We start from the raw sequence: 13,641 nt of genomic DNA on the forward strand, positions 1-13,641 counted from the left end.
AACTTTTTTGTTGTTGGTTTGTTCAGAAATCGTTTAGAAACTGTTATTCTATTATATTCAAAGTTTCATGAAATATTAGTCTATCGATAAATAAAAAAGTTATCACAAAAGTACAATACCTACTCCAAATCTGACCACTCGTACAAAAATATCAAAGTGGATTTTTCTATTCAAACAATTTTGTAATTAAAAAAGTTTTTCGCAGATTTTTGTTATATATTCTTTGTTTGTCAATAGATTATCATAATATTCTTAAACAAAATTAAAAAATGAAACTGAAATAATTTTTAGGTTAGTTTTTTGTATATGCATTGCAATGCTAGGAAATGAAATTTACAATTGTCGATTAAAAATGAGTTTATCAGGCAAAAAAAATATTGGAAATAAGGAAGGTCTTAACAAAGATTGAAACTACTCCAATTAAACACCCACAGTTTATGATTGATCTTAATTAAAAAAACTAAATAAAAATTAATTGTAAAAAATAATATATTGAGCTAAAATTACACAAAATAAATATATTAGATAATTGAACAAACCAGAAGCATTAAATCCATCACAAAATCTTTATCATCACTAAATTGTAAAACGATTATCAAAAATACGACTTGGTTAACATGGACTTGTGAGATTCCTGTATTTTCGAGACATGGAGCATTTGATCATCTTCATCGGTATCCCTGAAGATAAAGATCTATGTACATAAAGAAAAACATTATCCCATGTACATAACACCAATAAAAGGAAATTCCTAGATTTGTGTACATTAAAAAGTACTCTAGTTGGACAAAAGTATAAATTTCAGTGCTACATGCAGTATGATCGATTATAATAATGATCATTATCATAATTATCATTGACCATCTCAGCTGGAAAAAGGTTAACTGTCAGAAATGCTTGTTTAATAAAATAAAAGTTGTATTTGAAGAGTTAAGACATAGGAGATATCTGGACAGTTTCTCGAAATACGGAATTAGAAAGATTTTACTCAAAAATAAGTGAATAATTATTATGACACTTATGATTATTCAATAACTATAACTTGTTTTACAATAAACTGGTTACGTACATGCATTTCAATACATAGTTAATAAGTTGATTTTCAAACTGCTGGCAAAACTACTTGCTTTAAAGCAACATCACATACACACACCCTCTCACACAAACAAACCCGCATAAATGTCGTCTTCATAGTTTACTGTTTTCTGAGTCTTAGGTGTGACTAAAAAATTAAGCAATAGGCACTGATCATTTTAATGAAACATAAAGACCTTAGAATTTACTTTAATCCATTTTTTCATGATCATTTAATATGGTTCATATTACAGTTCACCAAGGTTTTGTATTGTGCCAGAGTGAAATGTTACCAATGCAGTACAAAAAATCAAATGCACAGACACTTAACTGTATTTTTCAAATAAGTCTTAAATATAGATACATATTTTATAGAATGATGGGTTATCTACTTATAATAATAATAATAAAAATAGGTAGTATCCTCAAGATTGCCTACCATAATATAATGTCAATACAATAAAAATACAATTCCTGTGTTGCATGTTCCTTTCATAGAATTATTTGAGCTGATAAATTCCTAATCTAACTAATACATGTACTAAACCTTTATTTCTCTTTTCAGTATTCAGTGCAGTTATTAGTATTAGTTTATGGAATATCTACCAAATTATTTTCAAAAGTACCATATCCACTGTTATCCTGAGCAGAGGAGATAATATGATCTGGAGCTGGTTGTATTCTAGTACCAGGATACACGTCCTAGATACAAACATGATTAGGTTGACTACGTTGGCATGGTGCTAACTGTATTCTAGTACACGTCCTAGATACACATATTATAAGGGTGACTACGTTTACATGGATACACGTCCTAAATACGAACATGATAAGGGTAAATGCAGTATACCCGGAGAACTGGAGGAATAAACTCCTATCTATGCTCTGTATACTTGGAGGAATACACTCCTAACTATGCTTAGCATACCTAGAGGATTAAACTCCTAAATATGCTATGTATACCTGAAGAACTGGAGGAATATTCTCCTGACTATGCTCTGTATACCTGGAGAACTGGAGGAATATACTCCTGACTATGCTCTGTATACCTGAAGAACTGGAGGAATATTCTCCTGACTATGCTCTGTATACCTGAAGAACTGGAGGAATATACTCCTGACTATGCTCTGTATTTAGAAACAACAAACATAAAAGTAAACCTAAATTACAATTAGCTTTCTCTGGGATATCATCTTTTTCAGATTGGTTGCTGTTTTTCTGAGCATGGTCTGTTTAAACCTACTATTTCTATACGAAATTGTATATATATGCATTTTCGTACAAGTTTGAAACAGCTTTATATCAACTCTCGAGTTAGGAACTTCAGAAAGACGTCTCAAGGGTCTCGATGAAAAGCTTAAGTGATTAGCTTTCAGCCTATACCCCCTTTCATTTTTCCTTTACTGTCCCTTTAATAGGCAAAAAAAACATGGGTTCTCTTGTTTTGTCAGTTTTAACAAGTAAAGGAATATAAATTGAAAAATATTATATTTATATTTTACAATTTAGGAACACTACTTGCAACCTAGTGGTTTATGAATATCGTTTTCAAGCGATATTTTAATGAAAAAGATAAGAGGTTTATTTACTTTTTTGAATTTCAAACTTTTCTAATTAAGGGGGGGGAGGGGGTGTTGCACAAAGCGTTTTACTGTCCGGAGTGCAAACATACATGAACTTAAAAATATGTCTTCTACATACATTTATCGGTTTAAAAAGATCCGAGCGAAAATGCGCACTTTTTCTGAAAACCATTACGGTTTTTTTAATGTTGGTCTTTTGGGGCGAAAATTTTAGTGTCTATTTGTTGTGGGAGTCTCATGATAAAAAGCTCATTTGGTGATGTTAAGATTGATTGATTGTGAAGACTATTTTTTCAGAAAAAGCGCGCGCGCACTTTTGCACGGAACTTTTCAAACCCAAACAATGCATGTGCAATACATATTTTCGAGTTCAAATGAAAAAAAATGTTTTGCACACGGTTTAAATTTTCGGAGAGTTATACGTTTTGTGCCCCCCTACCCCCTTTTTGCATTACTTGATAGGAGAGAGCTTTCTGCAGAAGTTTGACCAGATCTGTGCAGTAAATATATTAATTGTGATCACAAAGAGAACCAAAGCATATTTCGTTCTCGGAGTTATGTTCGAGAAGTCACCAGATCTAAATTCAAAATTTTGTGAGAATTGTAAACAATGTAACTGAAAACTTCAATTTAAACTAGAAAAAAGTTGAGATTCAGAGCATAGCTGTATTTTAGTTCAGACTTGAGAACATTGCTGTATTTTTTGAAATCAGAGCTACAAATTTGTAAAATGGCTGTAAATGGAATCACTTAATTTAAAAAAAATCATATCAAATCAAATCAAATCAAATCAAATCAAATCAAATCAAATCAAATCAAATCAAATCAAATCAAATCAAATCAAATCAAATCAAATCAAATCTGTAGAAATTTCCCGAAAGCATTCAAGTTTCAGAATGGAGTTTCAAGTCCAACATCTGCCAAGCGCTATCCCTTTAACATATTTGTAATTAACCTGAGAATAGAGAATATAACCATAAAGAACTGAAGAAGACCAACACTCATTATAACAAAATTAATTGCTGAAGCGTGAACCTGAATTTAATGTTTTTATTAATAAAATTTTTTTTTTTGATGAAGAAGCAGTTTTGATATCGGAACTACTGTTATCGTTAATCTTGAACGCTTAATCTCAATATCCAACCTGGGCACATTTAAATTTGAGGATAAACACTTGACCACTTAATTCAAGTTATCCCTACAAGGTATAATCACCACGGGTCATGAAAGTGGAATTGATATAACACGTATACTTCACGATATACAGGGTGTCCCACGAAACATGACAGTTGGTGAATAATTTAGAATGTCTTCTTCCATAATTTGTTAAGTTTATTAATACCAAAGACAGTAATAAAAATATTATATCGGAGTCATATTATAGTAAAATTGATTTCAAAGTAAAATATATTTGAGCAAAAGATTTTTTAACGAAATGAACTGCAAAAAGCCTTTAATATAATAATACTTAAAACTATTTATCAACAGTCATGTTTCGTTGAACACCCTGTAGATCAATTGATTTATCCCGAAAACAACACAAATGTTCTGACTACAGTTTTAACCCTGCCAATTAAACTTGCCAGGTCTAACAAATCCCCTTTTTAAAAAGAAATCAAAATTATCTTAGATTTTGTGATTAAAGATATCACCAACACCTTAAGAACGGAGGGGGGGGGAGGGGTGCATATTTGGTGATTAATTAAGAAGCATGAGATAAGATGTACTAAAATTATCCAATATTTACCTTTTTGTTTATCTTGCTAGGAGCGTAAACAAAGGCTAAATTATGTCGGTCTGCAAAGTGTTTAAGTAGAAAGTAAAGACAACCTGAAAAAATAACGTAGTCAAAAAAGAATATTATTTTGTTAATATTTTGACAGATACAAACCGAATGGTGTGATGAGAGGACAGGAGAGTGAGTACATCATAACCATCGCAAATATTAATAGCATTCTTGCATATTGTTCTCCAAACCTACAATATTTTTTTCTTTAGTATTTAGTTCTAGGTGTATAGCGGAACCTTTCGCAAGGGCATACATTTTCTAGATCAAACTATTTTTACCATTTCCTCTCAATTTCCCCGTTTTAACGCTCATACAATGAAAACCAGGAAACTGTGGAATAGGAAGACGACATTAATGCAATAATTAAGTGTAATTGACGTTGTTTCAAAACAAATGGCTATACTAGTAACTTATTAAATGACTTATTAAGTGTAATGGGCCTGTTTACACAATTGCCGTGACTTATGTTAATTGGACTAATTAAAAGTCAAACAATGAGTCTAAAATTCGGCTTACTATTCCAAAGTATTACGGTTTTCTGTACTTAATCTTTATTTAAAACAAATGAGTTTTAAGAAAATAGACGCTTAAAAATGCCCTTGTTAAAGTATCTAAAAAAAAGTTAGATCTTTTTATTAATAATCTGGACATGGTATCAGGTATTTGTTTATTAAACTATTAGAAAACTATAGTTGCCTGAATTCATAAGTGACTGCTCTCTGTATAGCTGGAGTTTCAGCTTTACTTCTTGAGAAACAGAGTTGAACCATGTACCAGAACATTTCGGGAAACCTAAACAGAGTTGAACCATTTACCAGAACATTTCAGGAAACCTAAACAGAGTTGAACCATGTACCAGAGCAATTCAGGAAACCTAAACAGAGTTGAACTATGTACCAGAACATTTCAGAAAACCTAAACAGAGTTGAACCATGTACCAGAAAATTTCAGGAAACCTAAAAAGAGTTGAACCATGTACCAGAATATTTCAGGAAACCTAAAAAGAGTTTAACCATGTACCAGAACATTTCAGGAACCTAAACAGAGTTGAACCATGTACCAGAACATTTCAGGAAACTTAAACAGAGTTGAACCATGTACCAGAACATTTCAGGAAACCTAAACAGGGTTGAACCATGTAACAGAACATTTCAGGAAAACTCAACAAATAGGAGAACTGTTAAAAAAAACTTATTAAAGGAAGCAAAACCATTCTGATTTTAAATAAACCTATGGTTAAAACTTGTGTGTTTGATAGCGCTTAGAAAAATCGACCCATTTCAATATACACAATGCAAAGTTAACTTAAAATTGGAAATTTTAAGTTTTATTGAGATGAGGTGATATCTGGGGAATCCATCAAGATCAATGATTAAGGGAAGGAAAAATTTGTTTGCTACAACAAAAACACAAAAAAAAACACTAAAATATAGGTTTAATTTACTAGAACAAATAAAACAAAAAGCTGCATCTAAAACGCACAAGAAATATTTTGAATAAGCAGTATAACAAAAATACTCATAATTTAATATTTCAAACTGTGTTGCTTGAACCTTTATTTCAGCTTCATAAATACCATGAAATAAATATCTATATAAATTACCTAATAAGTTCTAATGCAGAGCCTATAAGAGCTGCAGTGATCACATAGTTAACAAAGAAGGCCCCAGAGTCGGGCAGAAATATGCATTCCCATCTGAAGTAAAAAATTATCAGATATTAACTATACTTAGTTTAAAATATATTTAAAGATGGAAAATAACTCACTTGTATGTATCTGTGTTGTTCTGGAAGAGAAAATTAAAATATGCTTTTCCTGTGGTGAATCCAAAAGTGGGAAGGATTATGACCATGAACAGAAGATACCTTAACAGAAAAGATTTTCAACATAATTGATATAAACTATTGATAAAACATTTAAAGAAATAAATACCAGAAAGTTTTCCGCATAACAGAATGGTTTTCCTCAGATCTAGTCCATCTTCCCAGCCATCGATCTGATCAATTATAATTTAAATATCAGTTTATCTTATTTAGTCCATCTACCCAGCCATCGATCTGATCAATTATAATTTAAATATCAGTTTAACCTAATTAAGCCAACTACCCAGCCATCGATCTGATCAATTATAATTTAAATATCAGTTTTATCTTATTTAGTCCATCAATCCAACCATCGGTCTGATCAATTATAATTTAAATATCAGTTTTATCTTATTTAGTCCATCTACCCAGCCATCGATCTGATCAATTATAATTCAAATGTCAGTTTTATCTTATTTAGTCCATCTACCCAACCTTTGCATGATCTGATCAATTTCTGTCTAATTGGTTCATCTACCCAACTATTGATCGAATCAATTAGTATACAAATTATCAGTTTCCCATAGATCTAGTCAATCTATCCAACTATTCACCTGAACAAGTAATATACAAATTAAAAGTTTCCCTCTGATTTGGTCCATTTGGATCTTAATTTTTTTTAAATTTAACATTCAAGATTTCAAAAACTGAAACCTGAAAGAATAACGAACCATTGAATACACATCACAAGTTGCAGGTAGACGATGTTATCACTGTCTATTTTGTGCTTAAAATATACCCGAGTATGACACAAGAAGTGGAAGAAGGGCAGTAAAGCTCCAGAGCATAACTGTAGGAATAAAGTCCTTAATCCAGGAACCTCCGGTACTTCCCTAATTTATTTGAGTAGAGGTAACATAAACTCAGATCAGGGAATATTTGTATTAGATAGCCTGTTAAAGGGACTACATGTGTAATTTCAAGTAACCCTCTATGTCAAGGTAAGCATGCCTAATTTCCAATTACGACGTTACCAGTAAAAGCTTTGTCTGATTTAGAAATCCATGTGTTTTTTAACTGATCATTTTTACTCGTGGTTTCTCTATAAATGTTTTGCACATTTTTTCTTTTAAAGCAACAATAGAGAAATTACGCTTGCAGTCCCATTTAAGTCCAGGAATTCAGCCGCTGAACCTATTAACCAGAGGACAACCTTTAAAGATGACAGGTTCAACTTCAGAAATCGACAGCTAATTCTAGGAATCTTGGATTTAGATTCAATACAATAATTTCCAGCTCAGTTCAATTCAGTTAGGCTCACAAAGCATTTAATTTTTTCTTACAAGAGTGCACTAAGAAACGCTTTTTTACAAATCCTTAAATTTTATTTTAAGACAATTTTTAATTTACACACCAGAGCTGAAAACTTTAGACTGAGGTATACTTAATCCCAATTACTTAATCTGAGTATCCAATGGACAAGCTTTTGATTTTCTTCTCAATACGTTCTTTCTTGGATATAGTAGAGAAAAATTAAAAATCGGTTTTTAAAAATTAGTAATTCCTCCCGTTTCTGTATATAATCTTGAATGGCGCGCAAAACTTTAAATTTATCGGCTTTATATATGCGACTCTGATTGGTTGAATTTTATACACTTTTCAGGATACAAGTACAATATTAGGTTAGTCTTTATATTAAGAAAAAGAGAGGATCAAGAATTAATCTCAATATCCACCATTCTAAAGTTTTCAGCTCAAATATACAAAGTTTCTTAAAAGTTTCTGGTCGCAGGGCGGCGTATTATAAATTTTATAGATTTGAAAGGCTTGAATTTTCTAGATTAAGACAAGACAAAAATTTCTGTCCAAAAACTTTTAAGCACTCCGAACCAAAAAAAATAGTGTTACATATTTATTCCAGAAGATTAGATAAACACATAAGATTTCACCTGGAAATCCATGGTAGGTCCAAAAAGTGCTATTAGAATAGTATCAAACTGACTGACAGCATATTCTGGTGTAGTGAGGAAAAAGGTGACACAGAAGAGAATTATATTAGATAAAAGCCATTTCAGAAGCAACCACTGCCGTTTATCTGCATTAAAAATGTTTCAAAAAAGTAGGAAAGGAATTGAGTTCTTGCCACAAACTAAACTTTATAAATCCCTATTCTTTGCAACCTGACCGTGTAAATCTGTGATATTTCACACCTAGAATATTTGATCCAACAGAACTATTAGTTGAACTATGTTCAGTCTACGACCTGGATTGCAAAAATATAGTGATTAGGAAATCAGAGTTTGAGGCAAAGACTCAATTCTTTTTATGGTAAAAATGATTTTCAAGGTAAAAATGACCTGAGAGGTGTTCCCAATAAATATCTCTAGGAGGCGGTGCAAACCAAACCTTCCAATCATTAGATTTTATGCTGGAACTGAAAATTTAAAAAATATTATTTGTTCAAAAATATAAACTAATCAATTCAAAACTTTAATATTATTCTTAATTTAAGACCCAATAACTGGAGCACCGTTTACCAGGATTACAGTTTTTTAAAATAAAAAAAAATCCCTACAAAAATGTCAGCCAATTTGGTCCAACCGTTTGGCTGCAGCAATAGCTAACATACAAATATAAAGATATATACGAGTAAAGAGCTTACTTTTTTAGATCATAAATAAAATGATTTATTTTTTTTCTTCAGATTTATAAGAAGAGTGTCTTCTAAATACCTTATAGGAGTTTTCTAAATTGTAACAATATTGTATTATTTAGAGTGTGAACTGTGAATTGGTGACTTAGTTTGCAATACCTGAGTGAAGAGATTGCAGATTTCTTATTATATCGGCTTAAAATAGAAGGTTCATGGTCTTCATAAACATACTTCGCACCATTCACAGAATTAAAAGTCACAAAGGCCATACCTTAACAGTTTCATTAAAGGGACTGTTAACAGCCCGATTCACAACTTTTATCTGATAAATAATGTGGAAGATATTGTCGTTGTTTTATCTTAAAAACTGTTAAATTCTGATCATTCAAATATGTTTTCCATACGTAGAAATGCGCAAGTCAGTTTTAAAATCATCAGCATTGATATTTAATTCATATTTGATCGAACAATGCTTTTAAGGGTACTATTGTAAATCAGGTCTTGTCATCTTTGCATGGTGGGTTACCTAAAATTACACTAGCAGTCTCTTTAAGCTAACATGTTTAGAATTACAAAGTTTTAAAGATCGACTAAAATTTTATAATGAACTACTTACCTAAAGGTGAATGCAATGACATTTCTTTAAGCTTGATCACATTAGATTGAAGTTCAGTAATTTGATCTCCATAGAACTCTACAACATCTACTGCTGTGCTACAAGGAGAGCAAAAACAGCAACATAGTCTAAATTATATGATAAAACAGAAGGCGTAGGATATTTTGAAACGGATGTAAGACAAGTAAAATTAAGAGTCTATCAATTAAGTTTTATTTTTTCATAAAAGCATTTCTGCTGCTCCGCCATTGTGTCTATATAATACTGACTGGGAATTTAGTTAATTAGCACAATTAACAGTATTCATAGATAACTTTCCCTTTATAAAATAAAATAGATAATGTCATATAAAGCTGGATGAAATGTTAACTGACTGTTACCTGGAGCAGCAGTGTGGGTACATACTAAGCCCCCTATCATGCTTATCCTTATACTTGACACCATACTCGTAACAGGAGAGAGCATCCAACAGTTCATTATGGGCCTTGGTCAGCTTTGTGACATCATAAACTATCTTCACATCATACAACTCAATCCTGATAATATTAACATATTTAATTATTGAGGAAAGGTAAAATATTGGCTCGAGGGACGGTACAATATAGGCTTGACGGATGGTTGAAATATGCGCAATAACAACCTGGGATAGGCTTCTTTCATGTGTCTTCTGATGAGCTCTTCCGTGCACATATTCAGAGGAATGTTCTCGATGCAAATGGTTGGTGTGATTTCTAAACCAGGATCCCGAAACTTAAAAAAATATTATCATTTTCACTTCTTTTTCATGTAATCAGATTAATTTGGAATCCCAAATTATCATCATTCAACAAGCGAATCAGTTCAAAAGTCCCTTTTGAATAAATTTATTTATCTATTAATACAATTTTGACATGATTTAACCAAATTTCATACAAGTCACACATTATGTTAAACAATGATTGATAGAAATAGGCTATATTCCAGAAAAAACACACAAAAAAAAACAAGTTTTCAAATACCTTAAGACCAGTTGAAAATTTTCGCATAGTGAAGATTGCAATAGGGAACAGTAGAAACGCTAAGAAATCATTAAGATAAGTCTCGTACTATATTATTAAGGGCATAAAGAATAGTTGAACATGAAGATATCTATTGAATTTAGGTTCTTCTCAATTATGCAACAAAAAAGTTAAAAGGTGAAAAATTGATAATCTGTGACACAAATGCACATCATATCATTCAAATTAACTGTTAAAAACCAATAAGAATGAAGAAAATTAGACAATCATTAACAATCCTATAGTTATATGAACCCAGAGGAAAGGGGAAGCTGGATCCAGGTTGCTGAGGGTTGTATGACCGAAGTCTGTTGTATTTCCCTGTAGATCTCCTGCAAAATTATTAAAATCTAGATCTTTATATTAAACCAAATTGTGCCGACTTTTTATATATATAAATTATTGAAATACCTTGAAAGTTTAATGGAAGGATAACACAAACAGACAGTGTAGTTGTAATGAACATGTACCCAATGATATACCTCTGAAATCTAATAAGATATGAATTCATTATTAAACAGACTAAGATAACCTCATACAGTGTTTTTTATTGTAAAGATTTTGGAAAAGGGCCCAAAATAATTATTAATTTAGTTTTTCAAAGTTAATTATCACTAGGTTTCCACCAAAAGTTTTGAGTGAGTTTTTTGCAACTTTTCTTGCGGTTAGCGCTGATTTTTTGGATGTGCGGAAAAATATTTAATGATTCACAGCAAAGTCTTATTATTAACATTAGCACAAAGAATAAAGGTACCTGAGATATTGAACAGCATCATCACCAACTAAAGATTCTAATTTTCTGTCGGACATTGTAAATATCTTTATTTAAGATAAAATTACTCTAAGTTGTCTTCTATATAAATATTTAACAATTTTTTTCTTCCATTTTTCAGAACAACTTTTTAGTTTTATCTTTCCTTAACAAACCAACTCCAAAATCCGTCTTCTTCCTCTAAACATATTTTCATGCATTCATTACTCATGCATCAAATTTTGCACAAGACATTAAACAGTTGGGTTGGCTCTTTATATGTGAACGTACATATGTGACTGTATGCATACCGAAAAGTTTTAAGTCCCTAATGAAATTCCACTTGCTTTTAACATGGAAAACAGTATAAAAGGGACTGTAAGTGACCTTCAATGAAAAGATAACAATGCTCGATTCACAATTCTACTCTTGAAACTTTAATCTAATCAATAATGTGAAAGATACCGTCCTTGATCTAAATAAACAAGCGTTAATTCTGATCATATTTCCGTACTTTCTTAAAAGCAAGAAATGCGCAAGTCAATTTGTTAGATAAACCACAAATCCAAATAAAAATGAAGGGTTTGAATAAACAATGAAATATCTTATTCATACCTCATCAGACAAAGATTTCAAGGATACCAGTGTAAATCCGACATTACCATCTTTGCATCGAGGGTCACTTGAAATTACGATTATAATCTATGTAATAGAAGAAAAGATCACCTAAACTGAAAGATCTGCTGATTCTATCATCAGTGAGGTTTCTACTATCTTCATTAGGATCAAGATGCTGGACAATGTCAGGTACATCAATATCATCAGGTACATGATTAACATTATCAGGTGGTTCTCCACTCTCTGTAACTGAACTATTCATTTCAGGTTGAACTTCTTTGTTGTCAACTAGTTCAGCATTTGTGTTCCCACTAAAATATGCTAAATTAAATTAATATTTTGATAATTACATCATTTCAGTTGATCGAAATAGATTCTTCAGAAATTGACAAATTTAGACATTCGTTATTATAACCTGTGGAAAAGTTGTGCTATTTTGTTCATAAAGTTTAATTCCGAGGACATCCTCTCCAGTCTCTTCAGCTTAATATATTTATAAGCAGATTTCCGTACCATTACAAACAGCAACATCAGGAATGTCCAGCCAATGAGGTTTGTAACCTTAACAAAAATTCATATAACCATTAATTTAAATATTAACCAGCAATTTTAATCAATTTGTAGAGTGTATCTGTTTACTAAACCACATATCATGTTAAAATCAAATTCTAGAAGTATAAGAAAAAAAATAATGATAGAATATAAAACTTCACACCAATTTACTTGAAATGAAAGCATTGCTAAGCCCAACTCTGGTTCAGTAAAATCTATGGTTTCCTGAGGGTCTCAGGCCCCATGGAAAGAAAACAAATGTAAGCCCCCCTGGTCAAATTCCTGAGTACACCCCTGAAAGCATTCCAGATTAAAATTTAGATAAGTCAAGTGGTAATCTTTCCAGATAAGCTTATCACAAACTTTGAATAGTATAAGAATTTTCAAGATATAGTTAAATTCAATATTTGAAATTAGAATGAGACATGTTTTTACCAGATTAGTAGGAAGACCTCCATATGTATTTCCAATATGAAAAGGATCTGTTGAATTGAATGTGTATAAATTGCACTTCTCAATATCACTCATATTACCTATATCAGGATATCTGAAAAATGTTTTATATAATTTTCAAAACTTGTTTTCGACTTTAAAAGAAATAATTGGAGAATTGGGTGAACTGAATTTTATTAATTACCAGCGCGCCATAATCTGAAGTAAATTCTGTTAATAAGAAAAAGAATTTAATCATAGTATTGATAAACATTGATACAAATGAATCAAGCTCTCTGAACAATCTAGAAGTCTAGGATTCATCTATCCTTAATAAAATCTTTAAATTCAATTAGACATAAACTGTTGTTGGAGAAATTGTATAAGGAATATCCATTGTAAACCTGTGTAACTTCTATTCTTCCGTACAGGTTTACCCACAAAGGATGGGACTTCAGAGAGGATTGCACAGATTTTATTTATATAATTTTCATGCATTTACAGGTTCCTGCAGCTAAACATATGAACATGAATTTCTCCTTTTCATCATTAATAAACCGCTTGAAGACTTTATTACAGGGAGATGACCATGTTGAACCATTTTTATCTGTATAATAAGTTTTTAGGTCTATATTAACGTCTCATCCTTTGTTTGCAAGCCTAAAATGCTATCAAATGTATCACATCTTCTGAAATATTTAATTAATTTTTTAAATTATCTATTTTTTCCCTG

At 31.3% G+C, this 13,641-nt stretch overlaps 1 protein-coding gene and 1 long non-coding RNA gene across 3 annotated transcripts; both read right to left on the reverse strand.

Annotated features, from left to right (window-relative positions):
- Positions 1-471: 471 nt before the first annotated feature.
- On the reverse strand, positions 472-2,122 carry LOC111712051 (uncharacterized). 2 transcript variants are annotated; one of them, XR_002767377.1, is made up of 3 exons: positions 2,081-2,122; positions 1,701-1,776; positions 472-680 (listed from the first exon to the last, which is right to left on the reverse strand). It is a non-coding gene; the product is annotated as an uncharacterized LOC111712051 (long non-coding RNA). The 2 variants fall into 2 exon arrangements; XR_002767376.1 differs by lacking the exon at positions 472-680 and having other exon boundaries at positions 749-1,776.
- Positions 2,123-3,083: 961 nt separating this feature from the next.
- On the reverse strand, positions 3,084-13,019 carry LOC111712052 (CSC1-like protein 2). The gene is made up of 23 exons (XM_023486560.1): positions 12,912-13,019; positions 12,340-12,485; positions 12,033-12,235; positions 11,473-11,507; positions 11,310-11,374; positions 10,967-11,046; positions 10,795-10,887; positions 10,517-10,575; positions 10,159-10,268; positions 9,899-10,054; positions 9,519-9,646; positions 9,062-9,173; positions 8,607-8,683; positions 8,199-8,344; positions 7,049-7,142; positions 6,380-6,443; positions 6,214-6,312; positions 6,050-6,142; positions 5,143-5,238; positions 4,549-4,634; positions 4,405-4,487; positions 3,613-3,692; positions 3,084-3,235 (listed from the first exon to the last, which is right to left on the reverse strand). Exons 1-23 carry the CDS (start codon positions 13,002-13,004, stop codon positions 3,109-3,111), a joined length of 2,325 nt encoding a protein of 774 aa, XP_023342328.1. The 5' UTR covers positions 13,005-13,019; the 3' UTR covers positions 3,084-3,108.
- Between the last annotated feature and the right edge of the window lie 622 nt (positions 13,020-13,641).

This window comes from Eurytemora carolleeae, unplaced genomic scaffold, assembly GCF_000591075.1.
Source record: "Eurytemora carolleeae unplaced genomic scaffold, Eaff_2.0 scaffold1088, whole genome shotgun sequence".
Classification (NCBI taxonomy): Eukaryota; Metazoa; Arthropoda; class Copepoda; order Calanoida; family Temoridae; genus Eurytemora; species Eurytemora carolleeae.

What these genes read in the sequence shown, in the direction of transcription:
- LOC111712052 (XM_023486560.1), bottom strand. Translation starts at nt 13,004, where the DNA reads ATGAGTGATATTGAGAAGTGCAATTTATACACATTCAATTCAACAGAT. An exon ending in ATAGCACAACTTTTCCACAG is followed by an intron (nt 12,236 to 12,339) that starts GTTATAATAACG and finishes AGCATATTTTAG; the next exon opens with TGGGAACACAAATGCTGAAC. An exon ending in GATGCTGTTCAATATCTCAG is followed by an intron (nt 11,047 to 11,309) that starts GTACCTTTATTC and finishes ATATCTTATTAG; the next exon opens with ATTTCAGAGGTATATCATTG.